The sequence below is a fragment of the Clavelina lepadiformis genome, chromosome 8, assembly GCF_947623445.1.
Source record: "Clavelina lepadiformis chromosome 8, kaClaLepa1.1, whole genome shotgun sequence".
Taxonomy (NCBI): Eukaryota; Metazoa; Chordata; class Ascidiacea; order Aplousobranchia; family Clavelinidae; genus Clavelina; species Clavelina lepadiformis.
This window is the reverse complement of record NC_135247.1, coordinates 5,044,802-5,066,593: the sequence shown is the minus strand read 5'-3', so window position 1 is coordinate 5,066,593 and position 21,792 is coordinate 5,044,802. Positions and strand designations below refer to the sequence as shown.

The following is a 21,792-nucleotide window of genomic DNA, read 5'->3' as shown; positions in this document are numbered from 1 at the left end:
CTGAAAAGGGAATTAAAACAGCGAAGAATGTCGCAATCTTTTTAACGTTGGTACTGTAAAAGGCACCATGAAAACGTTTGTCACGTTTGTGTCCTTAGTAAATATGATCGACGCAATTGCGCTTAAGTAAATCAAAGCAGTGTAAAAACACTTTATCTGTGTGGAATTCCTGGCATCTGAAGCTGCCATCTTCACAAACCAGATATAACGTTTCTATGCAATGCGTTGTCTCAAATGTTTTCATCGAAAAATTTGTTCTCTTTTTTGCCTTAGAGAAATCAATGTTATGGTAATGTTATATCGAAGTCGTACCAATAGTTTCTGTGGCTGAAACTTCAGTTATATGTTGCAAAACACGGCAGTTAATTGGGATAAGTTGTAGTTGTGATGACACTGTCTAAAAATGCTTTGTTCAACATTGGTATTCACGATTTAATCACAATTTAATTAAATCACAAATTTATCTGACTTCAAATAGGTTGTTTCTCAAAGCAGTAAGGCAAAAAACATGATTTTGGTACGAAACCTCACGCAGTGTGGAATTCACCTGAAAAAAATAAAGATTAACCTGTTCACGATGACAATGCGAACGGAAAATATGGTCTAACAATCCACAAAATATAACCACGGGAATTTTGCAGCTGCAAGAAGTTTTTTATAATCTGAAATCACAGCTAAATGTGATGTTAAATTTGCATGAAATTGGATGGAAAGTCCTAAAGATGACGTTTAGGTAATAGTGACAACGCTTGCATGAAGACGTTGTTGGGTTACAAATCTGTTTTGACCACAGTACATTATTTACAATCGCAGCGTTTCCAATTTCTACATTTTTCTTTTGTGGCTTCATTTACATACAAGGTATAATTTTATATATTTTAGGTAGTAACTACACCATATCTTTCTAAAACAAGTAACATTTAGGTTGCCAAAACAGGTAGGTTTAATAAGGTTTATGACTAAGTTAATTGTAATTATTCATTTTAATTAAATCTTTGATCTTATGTAGTTGACGTCAGGCTCAAGAAAGGCGTGGCGTCACTTAGCCCAATGAGATGCGAGAGGTATAGGCCTGCAAAGTCATCAAAGCATTGCGATCGATGGCTATATATAATATCTAGAAAACTTAATAAAATAAGTTTTAAAAAACCTCAGTTTGCACGTAAACATATTAGTCATATTTTATACCTACCTCGTACACCTCACATTTCAGTGTGAGGCAGTATTTACAAAATGGATTTAACTTTTTACTATTGTTATGAAAAGTGAATCATTTGAACAAGTTTCGAAAAGGGAATTGAGAAGAAAACAAAATATATGCACGTTTGGACTTCACAATAAATTTTGGATAAATTGCAAACGTTATTTGGAAAATGACGTACACTAATTTACCTAGCCCCGACCATGCAAACTAAGTTAAAATTAAAATGATGTTAAAATGAACGAAAGAAAATTAAGTTGAAGTATATATAGGCAATCTATCTTGTTTGAAGTATACTACGTTATGCGGTATGAAGATGAGTAAATTTGTTGAAAATCTTTCCATTACGGACTCTGCAAAGGAATAGTTACAAAGAAAACTAATTAGTAAATTTTTAAAACATCTCATCACAAACAGTCTTAACTTTGTTTTTAATAATTTTCTTTTTCTGTACTAACACTTATTGCCAAAAAAGACAATTAAGCAAACTTACGTGCAATTTTCATGCAAACAATGAAAACATTATTCTACCACTATAAATATTCCAAAACACTCGGTGTCTGTGAATAAGCGCGTAGCTGTACCGATGCCAAAAATACCTGTTTTGACGACACCAGATTATACCGCAGTATATGGCCGTATATTGATTTGGGAACTTTGTACCCAGATTAACTTTGCTCAGTCTATAAAAATTATATATCTGCAATTACACCAATCAAGGATGTGATATAAACCCAAAACATAAGAGAATAAACTTGATTACTGTACCATTACGTGATATAACCGCTGAAAACATGTTCGTGTAAAGATGACTTAAAACAATACGAAGTCAACAGTAAAGGAAAATAAGGTTCCAACGAAAGAAAGAGTTTTTTTTCTAAACCTTGTCAATGCGTAAAATGGTCAAGGAAATTTAAACCGCTATAGACAAGAAATCGGTTGCAAGCATTAACCGCAGCAATAAAATCCCAACAACGCACAATTAATAAACCACACATGCAATTCTGGCATGCAACAAACAAGAACTAGTTTGAAGCAATCCCATCACAGGGTGACGCTCTTGATCCATTAATTTTTTATGGCATACGCATCATGCAGCTCGTGCTTATCAAGAAATACTGCGATCGCTTGTCATAAAGATGCTAAATTTTTCTGCTTAACGTTGTTCTTTAAAATTTTCCAAACAAGCCTTTGCTTTAGTTGTAGTGAACATAAAACCTTGAATTGTAAAATGTATTTTTAGAGCGCATTACTTGAAAAAGTATATAGACAGGGCGGTTATGTGGCTAATATACGAGCAATTTTTGATACAAAATCAAATAAATAAATGAAGTAAACAGCTGTTTACTGCAAATATTTGACGTACATCGGTTAAATCTTTTTGGCTGAAACACTTCAGACAAACAATGGAATTTTGCGAAGAGTTAAAACTGAATGAAAACTTTTAATGCGTTTGGTGAGACCTCGCAGACATGAGCATATAAGCTTAGCTATTAAAGGAAAACATGATTATGGGCCCCTTTGCTGAAAATAAACCGAAGTATTTGGTACATACCCACATGAACGTGGACCAATCAGAATCTTAAAAGAAGATACAAATCAAACATGACAAAACTTCAAGAAATATTAGTAAAACCAAAGCATGTGTTTTGTCATATATGCACTTCATATTGGGTAACGCAAGCTACAAGCATTTGACCACTAAATACTTTAACCTGGCTCAAAGTTTAAACAGTATATCTGATTAACATAAAGAAAGACACAAATTCCACAAAAGAAAGGAAAAACAGTAAAATACAAAATACATGTACAACACAAGTTGTTGATAACGCACGCAGTTCTAATTTTTATGTTGGCCGCTGACCAATAAACGTCTTGGCAATGTTTCCTTATGGCGAGCGAAACTCGTTACAGTAGAAATTACGAACGTGACTTGGATCATGGTGGTATGATATAAACAGTATGTTCGGAAACATGTTATTATGACATGTTCATTGTCCAATTACTAAACGTAATAGTAGAATGTCATTAACTCAATTGCTTTACACCGTTGTAGAACTCAGAAATAAAATTACGCAATGGCAGAATGAGATTGCAAATTCTTCGGCAAAAATGCCTTGACAAAAAGCACAAAAGTTTTGGACTCAGCAAAGACGTTATTCTTGGCGTAATCTATCGCCTGCAGGGAGGTGACGTGTAGATATATACAACACGCGACTTGATTTTTCTTAATCAATCAAAATGGAATAGGAATTTCCCTGTCCTAGATGCCTTACATTCTGTCGCGATAGTTGGACAAAATTCAATTGTTGCAGAAAAGTTAAAGTTTTTGCAGAGACCGCACGTATTAAAGCTTCCAAGTCGTGATTTGATTCGCTTGAACACTTAAGGCATCGCAAATGACAGCGTTTAATTATAGGTGCTTCATTGCATTTACGAGCACGCTAGTTCTGTTCAAAAAAGAATTGGTGACGGAATGTTAAAAATACTATACCATGTATGTCATTAAACCTGTTTACTGTGGTAGCGTTTGTCTAAAACGATCACGATACCTTCGAAAACGGTTGTCTTACATCTGGTGCTATAAAATTCCTGTATCACATGTGAAGCTTTACCAGCTCAAAGCAGTGAGAACAAATATGACTAACAACATTCTTAAACTTTAGAAAAAAGTACTTGACTTTTAGTTAAATGAGATTATCGAGCTATGTTTTTCTGATAAACAAGTAAAGAACCATATTTAATTTTAATAAAACTTTTAATTACAAATGACCAAAAATTCTGCGGTTGTATTCACATACACCAATTTCAACCGAATTTGGTCTAATTGCAGCCAAGAGTTGGCACCCACTGCTTTTGTTATTTCCGAAATATATTAAACAGACCGATTTTTAATTAAAAATAAGTGCGTTTTTCCAATTCCTTCGAATGCCTTTGATGGAAAAACTTTCTACTGTATGTTCATCAATCATGCAAAAAGAGTGTTTTGCATTGCTTTTGGCGCTTGTAATCAAAATTGAAGAAATTTTAAAAGACGTTTTGAGCAATTAAGTGTTGAGTTACGACTCATATACGAAGAACAAACACCAGAGCCAGGACCGTAGAAAGCATTTTTATTATAATTAGTACGTTGATAATGGTTGTAGCATCGCTGGCCTATTAAAAATATATATCATGTTTTTGATGGTCTTGGCTCTGGTATTCGTTCTTCAAATGATCTGTTTTTATATCATGTATTGCAACAAAAGCATGATAATATTTAATTACCGTGAATATCAAAAAATTTCAGTTTTTGTGTTTTTATTCAACCCGATCATCATCATCATCGTATACAATCTTAAGAAGTAGACAACTACTAAAAGCTACCTATACCGAATGCAAAGCTTCAAAAGTTCTAAATACCGTTGTTGTGGCAAACATAGATGTCAAAATCACTTAGTGCGTGTATAGGTTGCGTCTGAAAACATTCAGATGTTTTCAGATTCTAAACCAACGAGGTAAGTTGTGTACGTGACAAACCTATCAGACAAACCAATTTATAGCAAAACAAGTTGAACAAGCTGCTATCCGTTTGAAAATAAGTTCATCATCACAAGTTCACATCAGAAAATTCCCCTTCAACCACAACAGATGCAAAATGCACTGTTATGCGCATTATAAGTTTCTTACGGCCTGCTTTGAACTTTTGAGTTTAATTTTTTTTAATGAACCTTTTCAGGCATATAAAGCTAAAGTTACTGGATTACTGATGCCGCGTATCAATTGCCGAGACACTTATCACCGCGGCATGCCACTCACACTAATCTATACGGATTACCCAGTTATATTAAACTTGACTCGTGATATAAAATCTACCTTATAGAGCCATGAGATGCAAAGCTAGTGTTAACCTCCGTAATTTTGGTAGCTTTGGTGAAACAACAATTTTTAGCTGAGCACATTAAAACTTTACTGTGATAAAATAAATCTAAAGCGAGGATAAACCTATAATAACATTGATAATTAATATACCATACAAGAAAAACTTCCGAAATATAAAAATTTAGTTTTGTGGTCGGTCATATAAAAAAAGAACGGTGTATTGCTGACTTGCTGTAACGGAAATGTTCCGGTCCGTTCTGCCAGGTTCTTTTGCTGTTTAACGGCTTGCCGCTACAACAAGTTATTGCATTCAATAGGTTGCCACAAACGATTTGTATTCCAGTCTACGGTACTCAATACAGTTACAAAAATATGGTATGCTCTACCTTAAAAATTCGCTTAGGTATATAAAGCAGAGTAGAGCGAAAGACGACTGTCTGTCATGCAAGTGCAAAGTTTTCGCCAAGTGTTTCGTCTCGGGTACAATTTACAGGGCGTAAGTGTACTGTAACTTATCAAAGCAAGTTACTGGGCGCTCGGGCGGAATTAGTGCTGTGGTGAGGTGTAACACGCCATGCAAAACACATACGCAATTAAAACGTATTTGTACGGCAACATATAAGAAATCTACCGTAGAGAGTGTTTGAAACAGTTGCAAGGAAAACAATAAATTAATTTGAGAAATGTATCTAAGGTGAAAGTATATTCCAATAAAACACACGTGCAATGTGATGCGGTGGCTATACAAAAAAGTATGGGGTCACAATATATTAGGACACATAAAAGTCATCGAAAGTTTCGTGACGTTGCTTCACAATATTTCCTTTTTACGATATTTTTTTAGTAAATTTTTAAATGCAGTGCGAGGCCCCTTTTTAAACAACATTTTACAAACAATAATCAAAGCAACTTGTGCCGAGCTCAAGCATCTTTCACAAACGACACTTAACAGCCTACTTATGAAGTTCTCTGCGACTTTTCAACGCCTCTCTGATGAGGCTGAATCGATTCCAGATTCGGAATCATTAATGCAGGACCTGCGTTAATGATTCTCAATATGTCTTTAAATTTGTTACAATAGTTGTTTCAAATCTTTAAATATTTTTTAATATAACTTCGCGTACTGCTACAATAAATATTTAAGAGTATTGAAGATCATCGCAGGAGTTCGAACATTTTCTTTGAAAGTGGCGCATTGTTCTTCACAAACCAAATAATCATATTTGTTCTGAGTCGATAAAAAGCTTTTGCACCAGTTTATTTTGTCATTTTCACATAAAATTTTGCGGTTGCTTGAGAAGGTACTGTTCAAATCATCACTGTGTTCAATCACGGGATCAACACTGTGGTCAACTGTAGCGGTCACAGCACTTTGTTGATCTCACTGCGTTCGTGAGACCACTTAATTGCTGGTTCAGCATCTCCAAACGTTAACCAAACAGCGTTATTGTTGTTGTAGTATAGATTCATATCAAAAGCAGTACTGCTTTCAGGAAACACTCCAAAGCGATGCTTTCAACATCACTGCTCAACCATGGACTAAATTAAGAGAAAAATGCAATGTGCGTTAATTGTGGTAAAAGGAAAAGGTAATTCTGAAGTTTATTTCCAACGGCACGCGCACTAAACAAGGGCCAAATACAACATAGCGTTTGAGATCAGTCGTAAGTTAAAACAAACATAGTATACATGACTAATAATATTAACATATTATTAAATCTACGCTCGAATTCTGTTAGGAACAAAGCCTTTCCATCATTATTTGCCTTTTGTAGAATTTCCGTCAAACAGGTATTATGCATAAATTAATACAAGCAAAACGCAGTGGAAAGTTATGTTTAAGGTGCACTCGTAATGCATAGTCATATAGCATTTGTTTTCAAATAGAAAAACTATTCTAGAGAATATTTAAATTGCTTTGATTGTTTTCTATCGTTTTTCCGTCACATATCGATTACTGTTTTTCTTCATTCTGTTGTCCGTTTTAACCTGCTGAAGTATAATAGGTTTTTTCTTGACGCGGTCGCTTACGCTCGTTCTCGTTTATATCTGGAAGCACCAAAAATTGCGAACCAAACCACAATATGATACAGCACATATATACGAGGAAAAGACACTGAAACAATAACATTTTTGGCAACAGAAGTTGAAGCAACATGACCATCTCAAAATTATGTGTTGCTACTTTTCTTCTTTGCTATTTGGCAGTGATTCAAGCCACTTTCGAGGGTCCAGGCCCAGGTTGGTGTTGATTTCTCATTTGAATATTCTGTCGATAATGTCGTCTAAATGCTACATTTTACACTATATGTGGAAGATTTTTTGTTTTATGTACAACATATTTTAGGGAAATTTTGGAAACTGAATTTATGATTTGAGACTGCAGCCAATGCAAAGCTGGGACTAGACGTATTAGGCAATACCAAACTATATGTATAGTACAGCTATATGTTAACATTGATAATAAAAGAGATGAAAAACAGTACAATTGGCAAGACAAGTTTTCATCAGGCCAGGGAACAACGTTTTCTGAAAACTCGTGTAGTTCAACATATCAATGCTGCAATCGATGGACGTCTAGCTTTTTTGTTGTGGGCAGATACAGTGTATAAGTCATGCTGTAACAACGACGCTCCTAAAACGTAATTTTTGACAACCTAAAATTAACTCAAACGCTACCTAATCATTTCAGAACAATAAAATGCTTTTAAGTTAATTGCTTAATAGTTTCCCTCCATATATCAAACATACCGTTTCAAACTATTAAAATGGAAGAGTGGTTGTTGTTAAATGCTATAATTAAGTTACACGTTGGCATTCTAAATACTGAGATGTTTTTAACCAGCAAAAAATTTTTATCAACTATGTTTTCAGGTGTAATAGTGAGCATATGATTTTACGTTGCTTGGTGTCGTCCCTGCTTGTAAACATGTTTGCGACAGAGTACAGTAAATCGTATTAACCTGGGTGGCACGACTTACTACATGATTTATCTTTTTTAAGATCCCTGTCACAACCACGACTGTGGCGAATACGCCACTTGTTATGCACAGTGTGATGGAAGCTATTCGTGCTATTGTGACCATGGTTATTACAGAGTTGGCAAAAAATGTGAACGTAAGTTTGCAGTTTATTTATACTAATATACGATTTAGTGGGCCACCTTATATTATGTATAACCTATTTTCTACTAAAAACTTAGATTACAAATGTAAAGATCACACTTGTCATAAGTACGCCAAATGCACACCACATGAACATCAATGCGGTTATCAGTGCCAATGTATCTACGGATACACGGGAGATGGACACTCGTGTCACGGTAAGCAAACTCGAGGCAAGATTTGCCTAATACACAGCTAAAAGTTTGGCTACAAAAAAACAAGTTGTCCCTGTTTTTTGAACCGCAGAAATTGACCCATGTCACGGCCACACGTGCCACAAATACGCCGTGTGCATACCAGGGGACAAATATCCAACCTACACATGCCAGTGCAGAAAACCGTTCTACGGCGATGGAAAAAATTGCGGTAAGCTTTAGCCGAGATATGCAGATGACATAAAGGTGAATAACATGACATAAAACTTAGAAACAAACTAATTTTAATAGTTCACCAATGTCACAACCACGACTGTGGCGACTACTCACGTTGCGTCCCGAATGATCATGGAACTGGTTATAAATGTGTGTGCGATGACGGATATTACAAAGTGAAGGGAAAATGCGGCAGTAAGTTATCTTAAGCCCGTTCGAATCTCTCTTAAAAATAACTTTGTGTGATTAATTGATATCTTGTATTGTATAAAACGCAGAGCATAATTTAACCATGTTGTTTGTGAAGGGTGCCAACACGAATGCCATCAGTATGGAAAATGTGAACTTTACGACGGTAGTTATCAATGCAGATGCAACTACGGCTACGGCGGTGATGGAAGAAGCGACTGTAGGCGTAAGTAAAACGAAGTAAAGCAACATTTTTTTTTTAAATGAGAAAAAAATCCCTTCTTTTGTGGTATTTCTGCCACTTAGCAAATTAAGAAATGGTACTTGTTGATAACAGAACTGGATCCATGCGACAACCATGCTTGCGGTGAATACGCCACCTGTACTGCTGGAAACTATCCGGACTACACCTGCTCCTGCGGTCATCCATATAAAGGCGATCCGCATAATGGGGGCTGTGGTAATTTCAACTTTGATTTACAAATTGCTTTCGAAATCTAGTCATTGTGATCGATGCAAATACCAACCTTAAAAACCCGTTGCTTCATTAGGGTCTATTTACTTTGCACAAACCGGCATGTCATTTTATCTAAACCTTAAAACATAATTAGTGCAACCTTGCCTTACCTGTCATACAGCACATAAATGCGACAGCCACGATTGTGGTGACTACGCCTCTTGTGAGCCAAATACTCACGACTACGGATACAAATGTCGCTGCAACAAAGGATATTATCTCGTCGAGAGCAAATGCAGCCGTAAGTCCAACTTTATGGTAATGTCTAGTCGTTTAAGATATAATTTTGTTAGCATCTATTTTTGTTGAATCACACAGGTTGCCAATACAAATGCCATGGATATGCAAAATGTAAACAGGGAGCAGATTATAAATACAAGTGTGTATGCAACGATCATTACGATGGGGATGGTGTCCACGAATGCATAAGTAAATGACAGATATAGTTTGCAAAGTTGTTATCTTTTATTTCTTACCGGTAACAGCCAGCTGTGTTGATAGTAAACTTTTTGTCATCTTTAATAAAACAGGAAGGGACCCATGTCACAGCCACGACTGTGGAGGATACTCCAGATGTTATGCCAATGAACATAACTATGGCTACACTTGCAGATGCGATGATGGCTACTACAGTGACAATGGAAAAAATTGCAAACGTACGTGAGCTTTTTATCAAGAATATTTCATTTCTTACCAGTATAACAGCCAGCTGTGTTGATAGTAAACTTTTGTCATCTTTAATAAAACAGGAAGGGATCCATGTCATAGCCACGACTGTGGAGGATACTCTACATGCCATGCCAATGAGCATGACTATGGCTACACTTGCAGATGCAATGATGGTTACCACAGTGACAATGGAAAAAATTGCAGACGTATGCATATTTCGCTGAGCTTTAAATCAATCTTGCTGAAAAAAAATCAGACTAAATGTGGAAAATTGTAAACTATAGTTCATTGCATGAAAATATATAAAAATGAAACGAACGTATAACTGCGCCCCAAGTCAGATTAATTTGTGTTTTCTAAAAGCTGGGTCACAGATGTTATTTTTCACACATTTCTTAAATCTTTTTCTGCTTAACAGGAAGGGATCCTTGTCACAGCCACGACTGCGGAGACTACTCCAAATGCTATGCTAATCAACATGGTGGTTATGGCTACTATTGTAAATGCAATGATGGCTATTTTGGCGACAATGGAAAAAATTGCAAACGTAAGCGAGCGCGGCCAAGTTATGAATGAGTTTTTCTGCTGCCAAAAGATTCTTCATAATTATTATATGCTCGACTTTTTTGCATTTCATGCTTGTATGGTTAGTATATGGTAATAGCATACGCGCAGAAAATATAACGTATATCTTTCCAAAATCAAGGAGACGGTTTCCGTTAAGTTTTGTGGGCTAAATATCGTGAAAGATCTTGGCTGTTTGCGTTTAACACTTTTCTCCCGCTATGCACAGGAAGAGATCCATGTCACAGCCACGACTGTGGGTATTACTCCAGATGTTATGCCAATGAACATAACTATGGCTACACTTGCAGATGCAATGATGGTTACCACAGTGACAATGGAAAAAATTGCAGACGTAAGCATATTTCGCTGAGCTTTAAATCAACCTTGCTGAAAAAAACTTATAGACTAAATGTGGACAATAGTAAACTTATATAGGCCTACTTCATTGCATGTAAATATATAAAAAATTAAACGAACGTATAACTGCGCCCCAAGTCAGACTAGTTTGTTTCTTCTAAAAGCTGGTCACAGATGTTATTTTTCACACACTTCGTAAATCTTTTTCTGCTTAACAGGAAGGGATCCATGTCACAGCCACGACTGCGGAGACTACTCCAAATGCTATGCAAATCAACATGGTGGTTATGGTTACTATTGTAAATGCAATGATGGCTATTTTGGCGACAATGGGAAAAATTGCAAACGTAAGCGAGCGCGGCCAGGGTATTAACGAATTTTGCCTATGACGAAGTGATTCTTCATATTAATAGGCAAAAAATTGCAAGAAAAATATAAACGTTTTTGTGTTTCATTCTCTGTATGGTAATAGTCGCTCCCGCTATACACAGGAAGAGACCCATGTCACAGCCACGACTGTGGAGGATACTCTACATGCTATGCCAATGAACATAACTATGGTTACACTTGCAGATGCGATGATGGTTACCATAGTGACAATGGAAAAGATTGCAGACGTAAGTAAACTCCGGTAGGCCAAAAGGAAATTTTGTACGGGCCAATATAAGGCTATAATATGTCAACTATGGTATAAAGAAGTTGAAAATGTTGTGCCCCGTGCTGGACAAGGCGTTTATATCATTCAAATTTGTTTTCTTTTAAAAGCTTTAAACTTTAAAAGATTTTTCTGGTTAAACAGGGCGAGATCCATGCCACAGCCACGATTGCGGAGATTACTCCAGATGCTATGAAAACAACAATGGCTATGGCTACTATTGCGAGTGCTTTGATGGGTATGAAGGCGATAGATATGGAAAAAATTGCAAACGTAAGTCGACTCCACAACCTGTATGGATCATTACAAGCACTAAATGTACAAGCGACTCTTTCTTTTCAAGCTCGTTAAAAATTCCAGTGTCACTAGAAAACTGGACAAGCTGTATAGATTTTCACGTTTAAAGAAAATTTATTTAAGTTATAGTATTTTTGTGGTATAATAAACGATCACAAAAAGCACACCCTAGCAAAATCAAACAAGAACTCATCATAAACCAGCCCATCCCATGTGCAAAAGCTTGCCATTGTACCTTATAAGCACAAATACTTCTTTCAAATGGCACCAGTTATAATATAGTCACCTTCACACTGCAATTACAAGTGACAGAAAAACTTCTATGTTAAACGTAAACAAATTGCCTTTAAAAATATATAACTTTTATTTGCAGGAAGCAAATGCTACAATAACAACTGTCATAAAGACGCCATATGCCGTCCTCATTTATTTGGAAACGGTTATTCCTGCCAATGTAAGGACAGTTACTATGGCAACGGTTACAGCTGCACTTGTAAGTTGTCTTGCTTATAGTTATTAGGTCATTGACAAAAAATGTAGTAAAACTCTGTGGTTTGGAACAGGATTTGTACTATGTTTGTAAACATCTTATTTATTCTTATTATCCTTTATTGTTTCATTAGATTACGTAGGTGACAGCTATGACGATGGTGGCTACTGAGCAAACAACGTTATAGAAGAAATCCAATGGCTGCAAAGAAATTTGTTAAATGACATTGCTATTCTGCTGAGTGATATAAGCTTCTGAGCAAAATTTTTCTAAAGTAATCAGAATCGTAGTATGCTGAAGAGCAAGCGATCAGTATATGAGTTAAAAAACAGAAAAGCCTGTATTTTTGCTTCAAATACAAAATAAATGCAAAGAGTATTGTACAAATTAATAACAAGGAGTCATTTAGCGTCAGTATATGATGAGTAGCTTAAATGAATTAGGCAACTCATTTGCAGACAGTTTTGTTTTATAAGAAATTTTTACCACTTGAGTAGTGATTTACCCCAATACCGCCAAACACATCTGTACGTATCTTTAATGACCGTGCTTTTACGCATAAAACATGTTTTTGAACACATATAAACAACTTATTCAACTTTTCTTTAGCACTTCCGAAAAAAGTTGATTATTAGGTTGTAAAGAAAAAGTAGGCAAACGTTAATGATGTAGAAAATTGTTTTCGTATGATTTGCGTTGTTATGGGTATATGAAGCAGCTGGGAAAAACGCTGATTAATTAAACGTACAACTTTTTCTAAACATTAAAAATACAAGCAACAGCAAAAACAGGCAAAACATTGAACAGGAACAAACGAACAACGGTTTGTTGACAACCACTATTAGCATGACGTATAACTTCCAAAAGCATACACGCTGCCTTTTGATTTCAAAAAATCTATGATATGATATCTATATCAAAAAATATGTTTAGACAAAAAGGGAAAGTTTATGTTATATTCATTAGTTTTTTTTGTCAACACCGTTCAAAGCGGCAACGCTCGCACAAAAAGAATCCTATATTATTTCAAGCACATACCCGCAATCTAGTTAAAAAAATATAAGCGTTTGATTAATATGAATGCGATAAGCTAGTATTTATGCCAATATGCAAAAAAATGCTATCATAAATGTGTTACAACTGCAACTTTCTTCAGTGCAATACCCGATTTGTTATCTTTGACAACATGGCCGATTCATCGAGTAAGTCATAACAAAAACACTTGTACTTTCTTATTTGGTTATTTAAACGTTTTATGAAGTGTTATGACGGTTGTGTTATAGTTGTAGAATTCTTCCTACTTTTCCGTTAGGTCACTACAGCAGCCACAGAACCCACAACTATCGGAAAATGTGCAAGACGAAATCTAATTATTAACAATGATATCCAATGCGCCAGCAGGCAAACGTGACTGGCCCAACAGAAAAACAACCGTTTACAGGAAAGTACCACTCGTTTGAATCGACTTCAAAAGTATACCATGACCGTTAATTTAGGAAAAGCCTAATTGCTATCTCGAAGTAGCTAAAATTAACTTTTTGAAAATTTTTTTGTTCGACAAACCCAATTTTTCTTATGCTTACTTTTGTCTGGAGGCGTCTTACTGATGGAGCGGACCGCAAAACCTTATATAAGGACGGTAATCGTCAGCCGGTTACATTACCATACATGTTAGTACTCCTGACAACATGACGGTATCAAAGTTGTGTGTTTCAGTTCTACTTCTATGCTACGTGGCAGCGATTCAAGCCACATACGTAGGTTCAGGACCAGCAGGTTAGTGCTGACTTTTATTACGGTAATTGAACTTTTCTAGCGATATGTTTATATTTTACATTCGGCTTTTTTTGAAACGCTTTATTCTTATTGGGAGGGCATAATGCTCATTTTTGATAATTAATAGTTTAAAAAATTCAAAATTAGGAAATAACACTGAAATCCCTTAACAATGAAAATACAAAATATGTTTTTGTGTCGAAAGTATTGTTTTTGTTCTTGAAATCGAAGGAACAAGAAAAATGAGAGTAGTATGAATGTGCTATATGCTAACCGGGGATTAAAGTGCAAAAATTTATAAAAGCTTTTCTCTCTTTACTGATTTAATAAAACTCAAGGTTAAATTTGCGAATGTGAATATGGTAATGGTGACAAATATGGAAGAAATTGCAATTTTGTTGATTCTTACACTAACCATATCCTGCATAGCTGATGACATGAAGCTGTTTAAAAATATAAAATATACTGTCTTTGAAAAGTCTGTATTATTTTTAGACGCTTGCGGAGTGCAATGTTATTCCGATAGGCAATGTATTAGAAGTTACGGAAATCAACGATGTAACAAATGTCAGCCAGTGCCGTATAACCAAAGGTTTAAATGTAAGTTGTTTAAAAGCTTGTCCAAGTTGTCTATAAATGTGAAGTGAGAATGAATTGGTTTCAGAGAATCTAGTGTGCTTGTAAACGTGCGTCGGAATTAAACCTAAATTCTCACAATTACTATTTTTACAGGCTGCTGTCCAGCGAATGCTGACTGTACGTACGAAGACGGAGAATACGGCTGTGAGTGTAAACGAGGCTACGTACAACAAGGATACGAATGCATCAGTAAGAAAATTCTAGATTTCGAGGTCTCGTTGCAGATATTTTTATAAGACTCCCCCATATGACAAAATGAAACCTATTCTTGTAATGATAGTCTATTTCAGGCTTTAAGTAAATGACCCAAATAGTTTACAAATTTGTTACTTTTTCCTAAAATGTTTTATTTCTTACGAATGTAACAGCCAACTGTGTTGATAGTAAACTTTTTGTCATCTTTAATAAAACAGGAAGGGACCCATGTCACAGCCACGACTGTGGAGGATACTCTACATGCCAAGCCAATGAGCATGACTATGGTTACACTTGCAGATGCAATGATGGCTACCACAGTGACAATGGAAAAAATTGCAAACGTACGTGAGCTTTATATCAAGAATATTTCATTTCTTACTAGTATAACAACCAACTGTGTTGATAGTAAACTTTTTGTCATCTTTAATAAAACAGGAAGAGACCCATGTCACAGCCACGACTGTGGAGGATACTCTACATGCCATGCCAATGAGCATGACTATGGTTACACTTGCAGATGCAATGATGGCTACCACAGTGACAATGGAAAAAATTGCAAACGTACGTCAGCTTTATATCAAGAATATTTCATTCCTTACTAGTATAACAGCCAACTGTGTTGATAGTAAACTTTTTGTCATCTTTAATAAAACAGGAAGGGATCCATGTCACAGCCACGACTGTGGAGGATACTCTACATGCTATGCCAATGAACATAACTATGGCTACACTTGCAGATGCAATGATGGCTACTACAGTGACAATGGAAAAAATTGCAAACGTAAGTCAACTCCATAAAAAAAAACGAAGATTAATCATTTCCATTCGCACACAAGAGTCGAGGCTTAAAGTGTTTGCATTGCTGATTATTCTATTATTCTATTATTCTATTATTCATTTAAGTAGACTTTGAAACTTAAAAAACTGGTTTTTAAACTTGCCGTCACGAAACAGCTGATGACGTCACATTCAAACTTGAACAACAGTGGTTATATTTGGAAGTAATGTATAAAATACTAACGAGTTGGTTCCTTGATTCAAACAAGCTCTGTCAACCTTCACAGAAAACAACATTACCGCATGTTTAATTAATCAATAAAATTTGGTTTGTTATCATTTAACTATTTTGAAAACTTATCAAATAAACAGGAAGGGACCCTTGTCACAGCCACGACTGCGGAGCTTATTCCACATGCCGTGCCAATGAACATAACTATGGCTACACTTGCACATGCAATAAGGGCTACTACAGTGACAATGGAAAAAATTGCAAACGTAATTGAGCTATGATAAATATGTAGAATATATCTATCTTGCTATAGACTTAAAACAGTAGTTATTACGAATAATCTGTTGCAAGCTTTTAAATTCCTGATAAAAAAGTTCGTTAAATAACATAAAGTTATTTAAACAACCATCGTTCTTTTCAGTACCCTGCGCAGAGCCATGTAGAACAAATACACAATGTAGAAATTGGGGACCATTCAAGTGTAACACATGTCAGGCAATAGCGTATGACCCTAGAGGACGAAAATGTAAGTATTCTGAAACTTTTAACATTAAGTTCCGTTCTACGGCAAATCAAAAATAAATTGATTTTCTTAAACCATACCTACTTGTGTGTGTCAATTGATTGCCAATATTATCATTCTTTCTACTTTTACAATCAACATATTTATACAGGTTGCTGTCACAGAAATGCTGACTGTACTTACAAAAACGGAAAATACGGCTGCGAATGTAAACGTGGTTACGTTCAACGAGGATATGAATGCGTTGGTAAGTAAAGTCCGGATTTAAATTATCGATGCAGACAATCAGACATCATTGAGACACACATAAATATATACATGTCTTTCATTATGACGCTTCGTGTTTTTGCCAGCTGATTTACTTTCAAACTCCAAATTTTCTCATATACTTATAGCACATTTTGTGGGTATTTCAATTCGTATTGTCAGTTGAAAAAATTATGGAAAAGTTAAAATTTTTAAAAATAATCATAACTTGTAACGTCTCATGAAAACCTAACGACAAGTTATAAAAAATGCAAATGTTTCATAATACATATGGCATTTCATTTAATAAATCTATCTAAGATTAACAGATGAATTTTTTATCCATAAATGTATTAAGTATTGTATTGTAATTTTGTTTACTAAACTCGGGCAGATCCATGCGATAACCACGACTGTGGAGATTATTCTACCTGCATTGCAAACCGAGGTGGCTACACTTGCAGATGCAATGATGGCTACTACAGTGACAATGGAAAAAATTGCAAACGTAATCGAGCTTTGATGGTTTATGAAAATATATTTTAGTACTGGTTCTTATCTAAAAATTAGTTCTTACGACATGCATGCTGTGAGCCAACTTGCTGATAAACAAGGTCGTCAAACAACAGACAAATATGTAATCAAACAACATTTGTTTCAGGCCCTTGCGCCGAACCATGTAATATAGATCGACAATGCAAAAATTATGGACCGTACAAATGCGACAAATGTCAGGCAGTGGCGTATGACCCTAGAGGACGGAAATGTAAGTATTCTGAAACTTCAAACATTAAGTTCCGTTCTACGGTAAATCAAAAACAAATTGATTTTAGTAAACCATATTTACTTGTCTGCGTCAATTGATTGCTTAAATTATCATTCTTTCTACTTTTACAATCAACATGCTTATACAGGTTGCTGTCACAGAAATGCTGACTGTACTTACAAAAACGGAAAATACGGCTGCGAATGTAAACGGGGTTACGTTCAACGAGGATATGAATGCGTTGGTAAGTAAAGTCCGGATTTAAATTATCGATGCAGACAATCAGACATCATTGAGACACACATTTGTGACAAATAAATACCTGTCTTTCATTATGACGCTTCGTGTTTTCTACAGCTGATTTACTTTCGAACTACAATTTTTTTCATATAAGTTACTTATAGCACATTTTGTGGGCATTTTAATGCATATTGTAAGTCGAAAAAATTGATGGTAAAATAAACATTTTTAAAATTAAACAGTGTTTTTTTTGATAACTTGTAACGTGTCATGAAAACTTAACGACGAGTTATATAAAACGCAAATGTTATATGTTTTAAAATACCCATAAAGCTTATAGTGTTCACAAACAATGACGTGAATCACATCTAATGCATATAGCATTTCAATTAATGAATATATCTATCAAAGATTAACAGATGAATTTTTTATCCATAAATGTATTAAGTGATGTGTTGTAATTCTGTTTACTAAACTCGGGCAGATCCATGCGACAACCACGATTGCGGCGACTATTCTACCTGCATTGCAAACCGAGGTGGCTACACTTGCAGATGCAACGATGGCTACTTCAGTGACAATGGAAAAAATTGCAAACGTACGACAGCTTTTTTCCTAAAGTATTTTGTTTCTTACCAGTATAGCAACCAGCTGTGTTGATAGTAAATTTTTTGTCATCTTTAATAAAACAGGAAGAGATCCATGTCACAGCCACGACTGTGGAGGATACTCTACATGCTATGCCAATGAACATAACTATGGCTACACTTGCAGATGCAATGATGGTTACTACAGTGACAATGGAAGAAATTGCAAACGTAATCGAGCTTTGATATTTTATGAAAATATATTTTAGTACTGGCTCTATTAACCAAATAGTATTTATAATGACATGTAAAGGCCAACTTGCTGATAAACAAGGCCGTCAGACAACAGAGAAATATGTAATCAAACAACATTTGTTTCAGGCCCTTGCGCCGAACCATGTAATAATAATCGACAATGTAAAAATTACGGACCGTACAAATGCGACAAATGTCAGGCAGTGGCGTATGACCCTAGAGGACGGAAATGTAAGTATTCTGAAACTTCAAACGTTAAGTTCCGTTCTACGGTAAATCAAAAACAAATTGATTTTAGTAAACCATATTTACTTGTCTGCGTCAATTGATTACTTAAATTATCATTCTTTCTACTTTTACAATCAACATGTTTATACAGGTTGCTGTCACAGAAATGCTGACTGTACTTACAACAACGGAAAATACGGCTGCGAATGTAAACGTGGTTTCGTACAACGAGGATATGAATGCGTTGGTAAGTAAAGTCCGGATTTTAAGTATCGATGCAGACAATCAGACATCATTGAGACACACATAAATATATACATGTCTTTTACTATGACGCTTCGTGTTTTCGCCAGCTGATTTACTTTCAAACTACAAAATTTTCTTATTTACTTATGGCATGTACTCATTTACTTCTCATGTACTAACAGTGTGTGGGTGAATGTTCAATGCGAATTATCTGTTGCAAAAATGTACCGGAAAGTAAAAATTTAAAAAGATTAATCATAACTTGTAGCGTCTCATGAAAACTTAACGACGATATAAAAAACGTGCAAATTTTTTACGTTTTAAAATATACCTATATAGTTTGATGTTCGCTAATGATGAACTGGATTACATTCGCACATTGCGTGTAAAATTACAATTAATAATTTTACCATTGATTAACACAATGATTTTTTTATCCAAAAGTCATAAAATAAACAATTTTTAATTCTGTTCACTAAACTCGGGCAGATGCATGCGACAAACACGACTGCGGAGATTATTCTACCTGCATTGCAAACCGAGGTGGCTACACTTGCAGATGCAATGATGGCTACTTCAGTGACAATGGAAAAAATTGCAAACGTACGTCAGCTTTTTTCCTAAAATATTTTGTTTCCTACTAGTATAACAACCAGCTGTGTTGATAGTAAACTTGTTGTCATCTTTAAATAAAACAGGAAGGGACCCATGTCACAGCCACGACTGTGGAGAATACTCTACATGCTATGCCAATGAACATAACTATGGCTACACTTGCAGATGCAATGATGGTTACTACAGTGACAATGGAAAAAATTGCAAACGTAAGTGAATTTTACTAAGCTCGAAAATTTATCGTAGGCGTAGTAAAAAAGATGTTTTTATTTCCCCAGGCTTACATACATTTTCATTCTCATTACGGTTCTACATCGAACGTAAAAAACACTATAAAAGTACCTAATTTGCCTGTGTTTTTAGGCAACTGTGAAAAAGTCTGCTATGAGGACAATGATTGTGAGAAATGCAAAGGCCATAAATGTGACACATGTCAGCCTGTTAAGAATTACGCAAATCGAAAATGTAAGTTGACTAAAAATAAAATACAAGTTTTTTAATTATTTGAAAACGTGATGCTGAATGTATTGCTGACAGTAAATTTCGATTAAGACTGGTGTATTGCCCTGTGCTGGCACCTATAACTTATACATAGCTCGATAGTAAACAGAAGATCTTGGATCATTAACACGAATGACGATCTTTTGCAGGTTGCTGTCACAAGAATGCTGAATGCGTATACGAAAACCGTAGATATGGCTGCAAGTGTAAAGAATATTACGTTAAACGAGGAAACGATTGCGTTCGTAAGTGGATTTTTCATATTTTGAACTTTCACTCGAGATTCCTTCAAGTCCAAAAATTTAGATTTTATTTTTGAAATGTTTTAGTATGTTACAATTTGGTTTGCTGTTTGGAAAGTGAACTAATACCGTCATCAATTTTGACGTTTTTAGTTTCACAAAAAGCTTTTTTTAACAAAATGAATTATATAACAAGTATCCCATGAAACACAAAATGTTTAAAATAATCACTTATACGTGTTTTGAAAGATAATGACAGCTTCATCAGCTGTTACATGTTTTCATTTAAACTGACATTTATATAAAACTTGTATTAGCGAAACAAACGAAATGAAATGTTTTCAAAAAATGGGTGTTTAGAAAGAACCTGTCACAAATAATTCACGGCAAATTCAATGATATTTTAATATTTATATGAAGATCTATAACTAAAGCGTGTATCATAATGTATGCAGATAGAAGTTGCTTGAACAGCAATTGTCATCGCCATGCTGTATGTCGCCCGCATTTGTTTGGAAATGGGTATTCATGTCAATGCAAGGACAACTACTACGGCAACGGTTATACCTGCACTTGTAAGTTCATTTGTTCGGTATAGAGTTCCATACTGCATTGAATTGGTTAAGTACATTGTAATTTGTCACACATTGGCAATATGCTGTATCAATAACAGTTTGTTTTTTGTCATTTAACCATTCATTATAGAAATACCAATTATTGTTTCGTTTTTTTTTTTAATTGTTAGATGGCGGCCATGGCAAACGTGACTGCGGCGATGGTAATGGCCACTACTAAGCAAAAAACTTTCTGACGAAATCTAAAGGCCCTGAAAACTTGTCTTTGAATGATTTTATTTTGCTCCATTTGTGCCTGTTTTAGTTGCTTTTGTTTTTGTACTTGTCGAAATTAAAAGCATTTAGAATCATAAAACAGAAGTTGTACACCCACAATATACTTTAATATTCTAAAAAGTAGGCCTAGTATTGTAAATCAGTTTTCTTGAAATATTAAAAACTAAAATACAACAGGGTAAGACTTTGCGTGGAATTTAATGTAGGCTACTATACATAAATAAAAGAACACAATCTCCAACTAACAATGAACACCCAAATTTTCTTCAGAAATAATTCGAATTTGAACATTAGCAAAAGCTTACGGCCTCCAAAACGGAGCTGTTACTTGACCCCCACCCTGTAGGAAGATTTAAGTGGGAAAAGAGAGTAAGCATACCGAAAGGATATCAGTCAAATGTAACATATAGATTAAATGTATGAAATACAACAATACATAAAATTAGTACATAACAAATCTATGCCAGAATATGCCAAAGCTTGTATGTTGAGTGTGGCGTTGCAAGGACAGTTTAGTAGGCTACAGGTTTCT

The 21,792-nt window shown here is 35.2% G+C and overlaps 2 protein-coding genes across 2 annotated transcripts; both read left to right on the top strand.

The window, feature by feature from the left end:
* The first annotated feature begins 7,151 nt into the window (after positions 1–7,151).
* LOC143468136 (uncharacterized) lies at positions 7,152–21,344 on the top strand. Its single transcript, XM_076965141.1, has 35 exons — positions 7,152–7,303; positions 8,066–8,179; positions 8,265–8,384; positions 8,473–8,592; positions 8,673–8,792; positions 8,905–9,012; positions 9,124–9,246; positions 9,425–9,544; positions 9,622–9,732; positions 9,834–9,959; positions 10,053–10,178; positions 10,391–10,519; positions 10,766–10,891; positions 11,115–11,243; positions 11,388–11,513; positions 11,696–11,824; positions 15,167–15,292; positions 15,387–15,512; positions 15,607–15,732; positions 16,101–16,226; positions 16,382–16,486; positions 16,635–16,730; positions 17,124–17,237; positions 17,391–17,495; positions 17,644–17,739; positions 18,220–18,333; positions 18,428–18,553; positions 18,704–18,808; positions 18,957–19,052; positions 19,541–19,654; positions 19,750–19,875; positions 20,030–20,131; positions 20,317–20,412; positions 20,865–20,984; positions 21,155–21,344. Exons 1-35 carry the CDS (start codon positions 7,219–7,221, stop codon positions 21,202–21,204), a joined length of 3,981 nt encoding a protein of 1,326 aa, XP_076821256.1. The 5' UTR covers positions 7,152–7,218; the 3' UTR covers positions 21,205–21,344.
* On the top strand, positions 13,954–14,989 carry LOC143468585 (uncharacterized). Its single transcript, XM_076965900.1, has 3 exons — positions 13,954–14,114; positions 14,610–14,714; positions 14,847–14,989. Exons 1-3 carry the CDS (start codon positions 14,027–14,029, stop codon positions 14,987–14,989), a joined length of 336 nt encoding a protein of 111 aa, XP_076822015.1. The 5' UTR covers positions 13,954–14,026.
* Positions 21,345–21,792: the final 448 nt, after the last annotated feature.

Excerpts from the sequence above, each read along its gene's own strand:
- LOC143468136 (XM_076965141.1), top strand. The coding sequence starts at position 7,219 with ATGACCATCTCAAAATTATGTGTTGCTACTTTTCTTCTTTGCTATTTG. Across the intron at positions 16,227-16,381 it reads CAATGGAAAAAATTGCAAAC|TACCCTGCGCAGAGCCATGT; the intron begins GTAATTGAGCTA and ends CGTTCTTTTCAG. Across the intron at positions 17,238-17,390 it reads CAATGGAAAAAATTGCAAAC|GCCCTTGCGCCGAACCATGT; the intron begins GTAATCGAGCTT and ends CATTTGTTTCAG.
- LOC143468585 (XM_076965900.1), top strand. The coding sequence starts at position 14,027 with ATGACGGTATCAAAGTTGTGTGTTTCAGTTCTACTTCTATGCTACGTG. Across the intron at positions 14,115-14,609 it reads CGTAGGTTCAGGACCAGCAG|ACGCTTGCGGAGTGCAATGT; the intron begins GTTAGTGCTGAC and ends TATTATTTTTAG. Across the intron at positions 14,715-14,846 it reads GTATAACCAAAGGTTTAAAT|GCTGCTGTCCAGCGAATGCT; the intron begins GTAAGTTGTTTA and ends CTATTTTTACAG.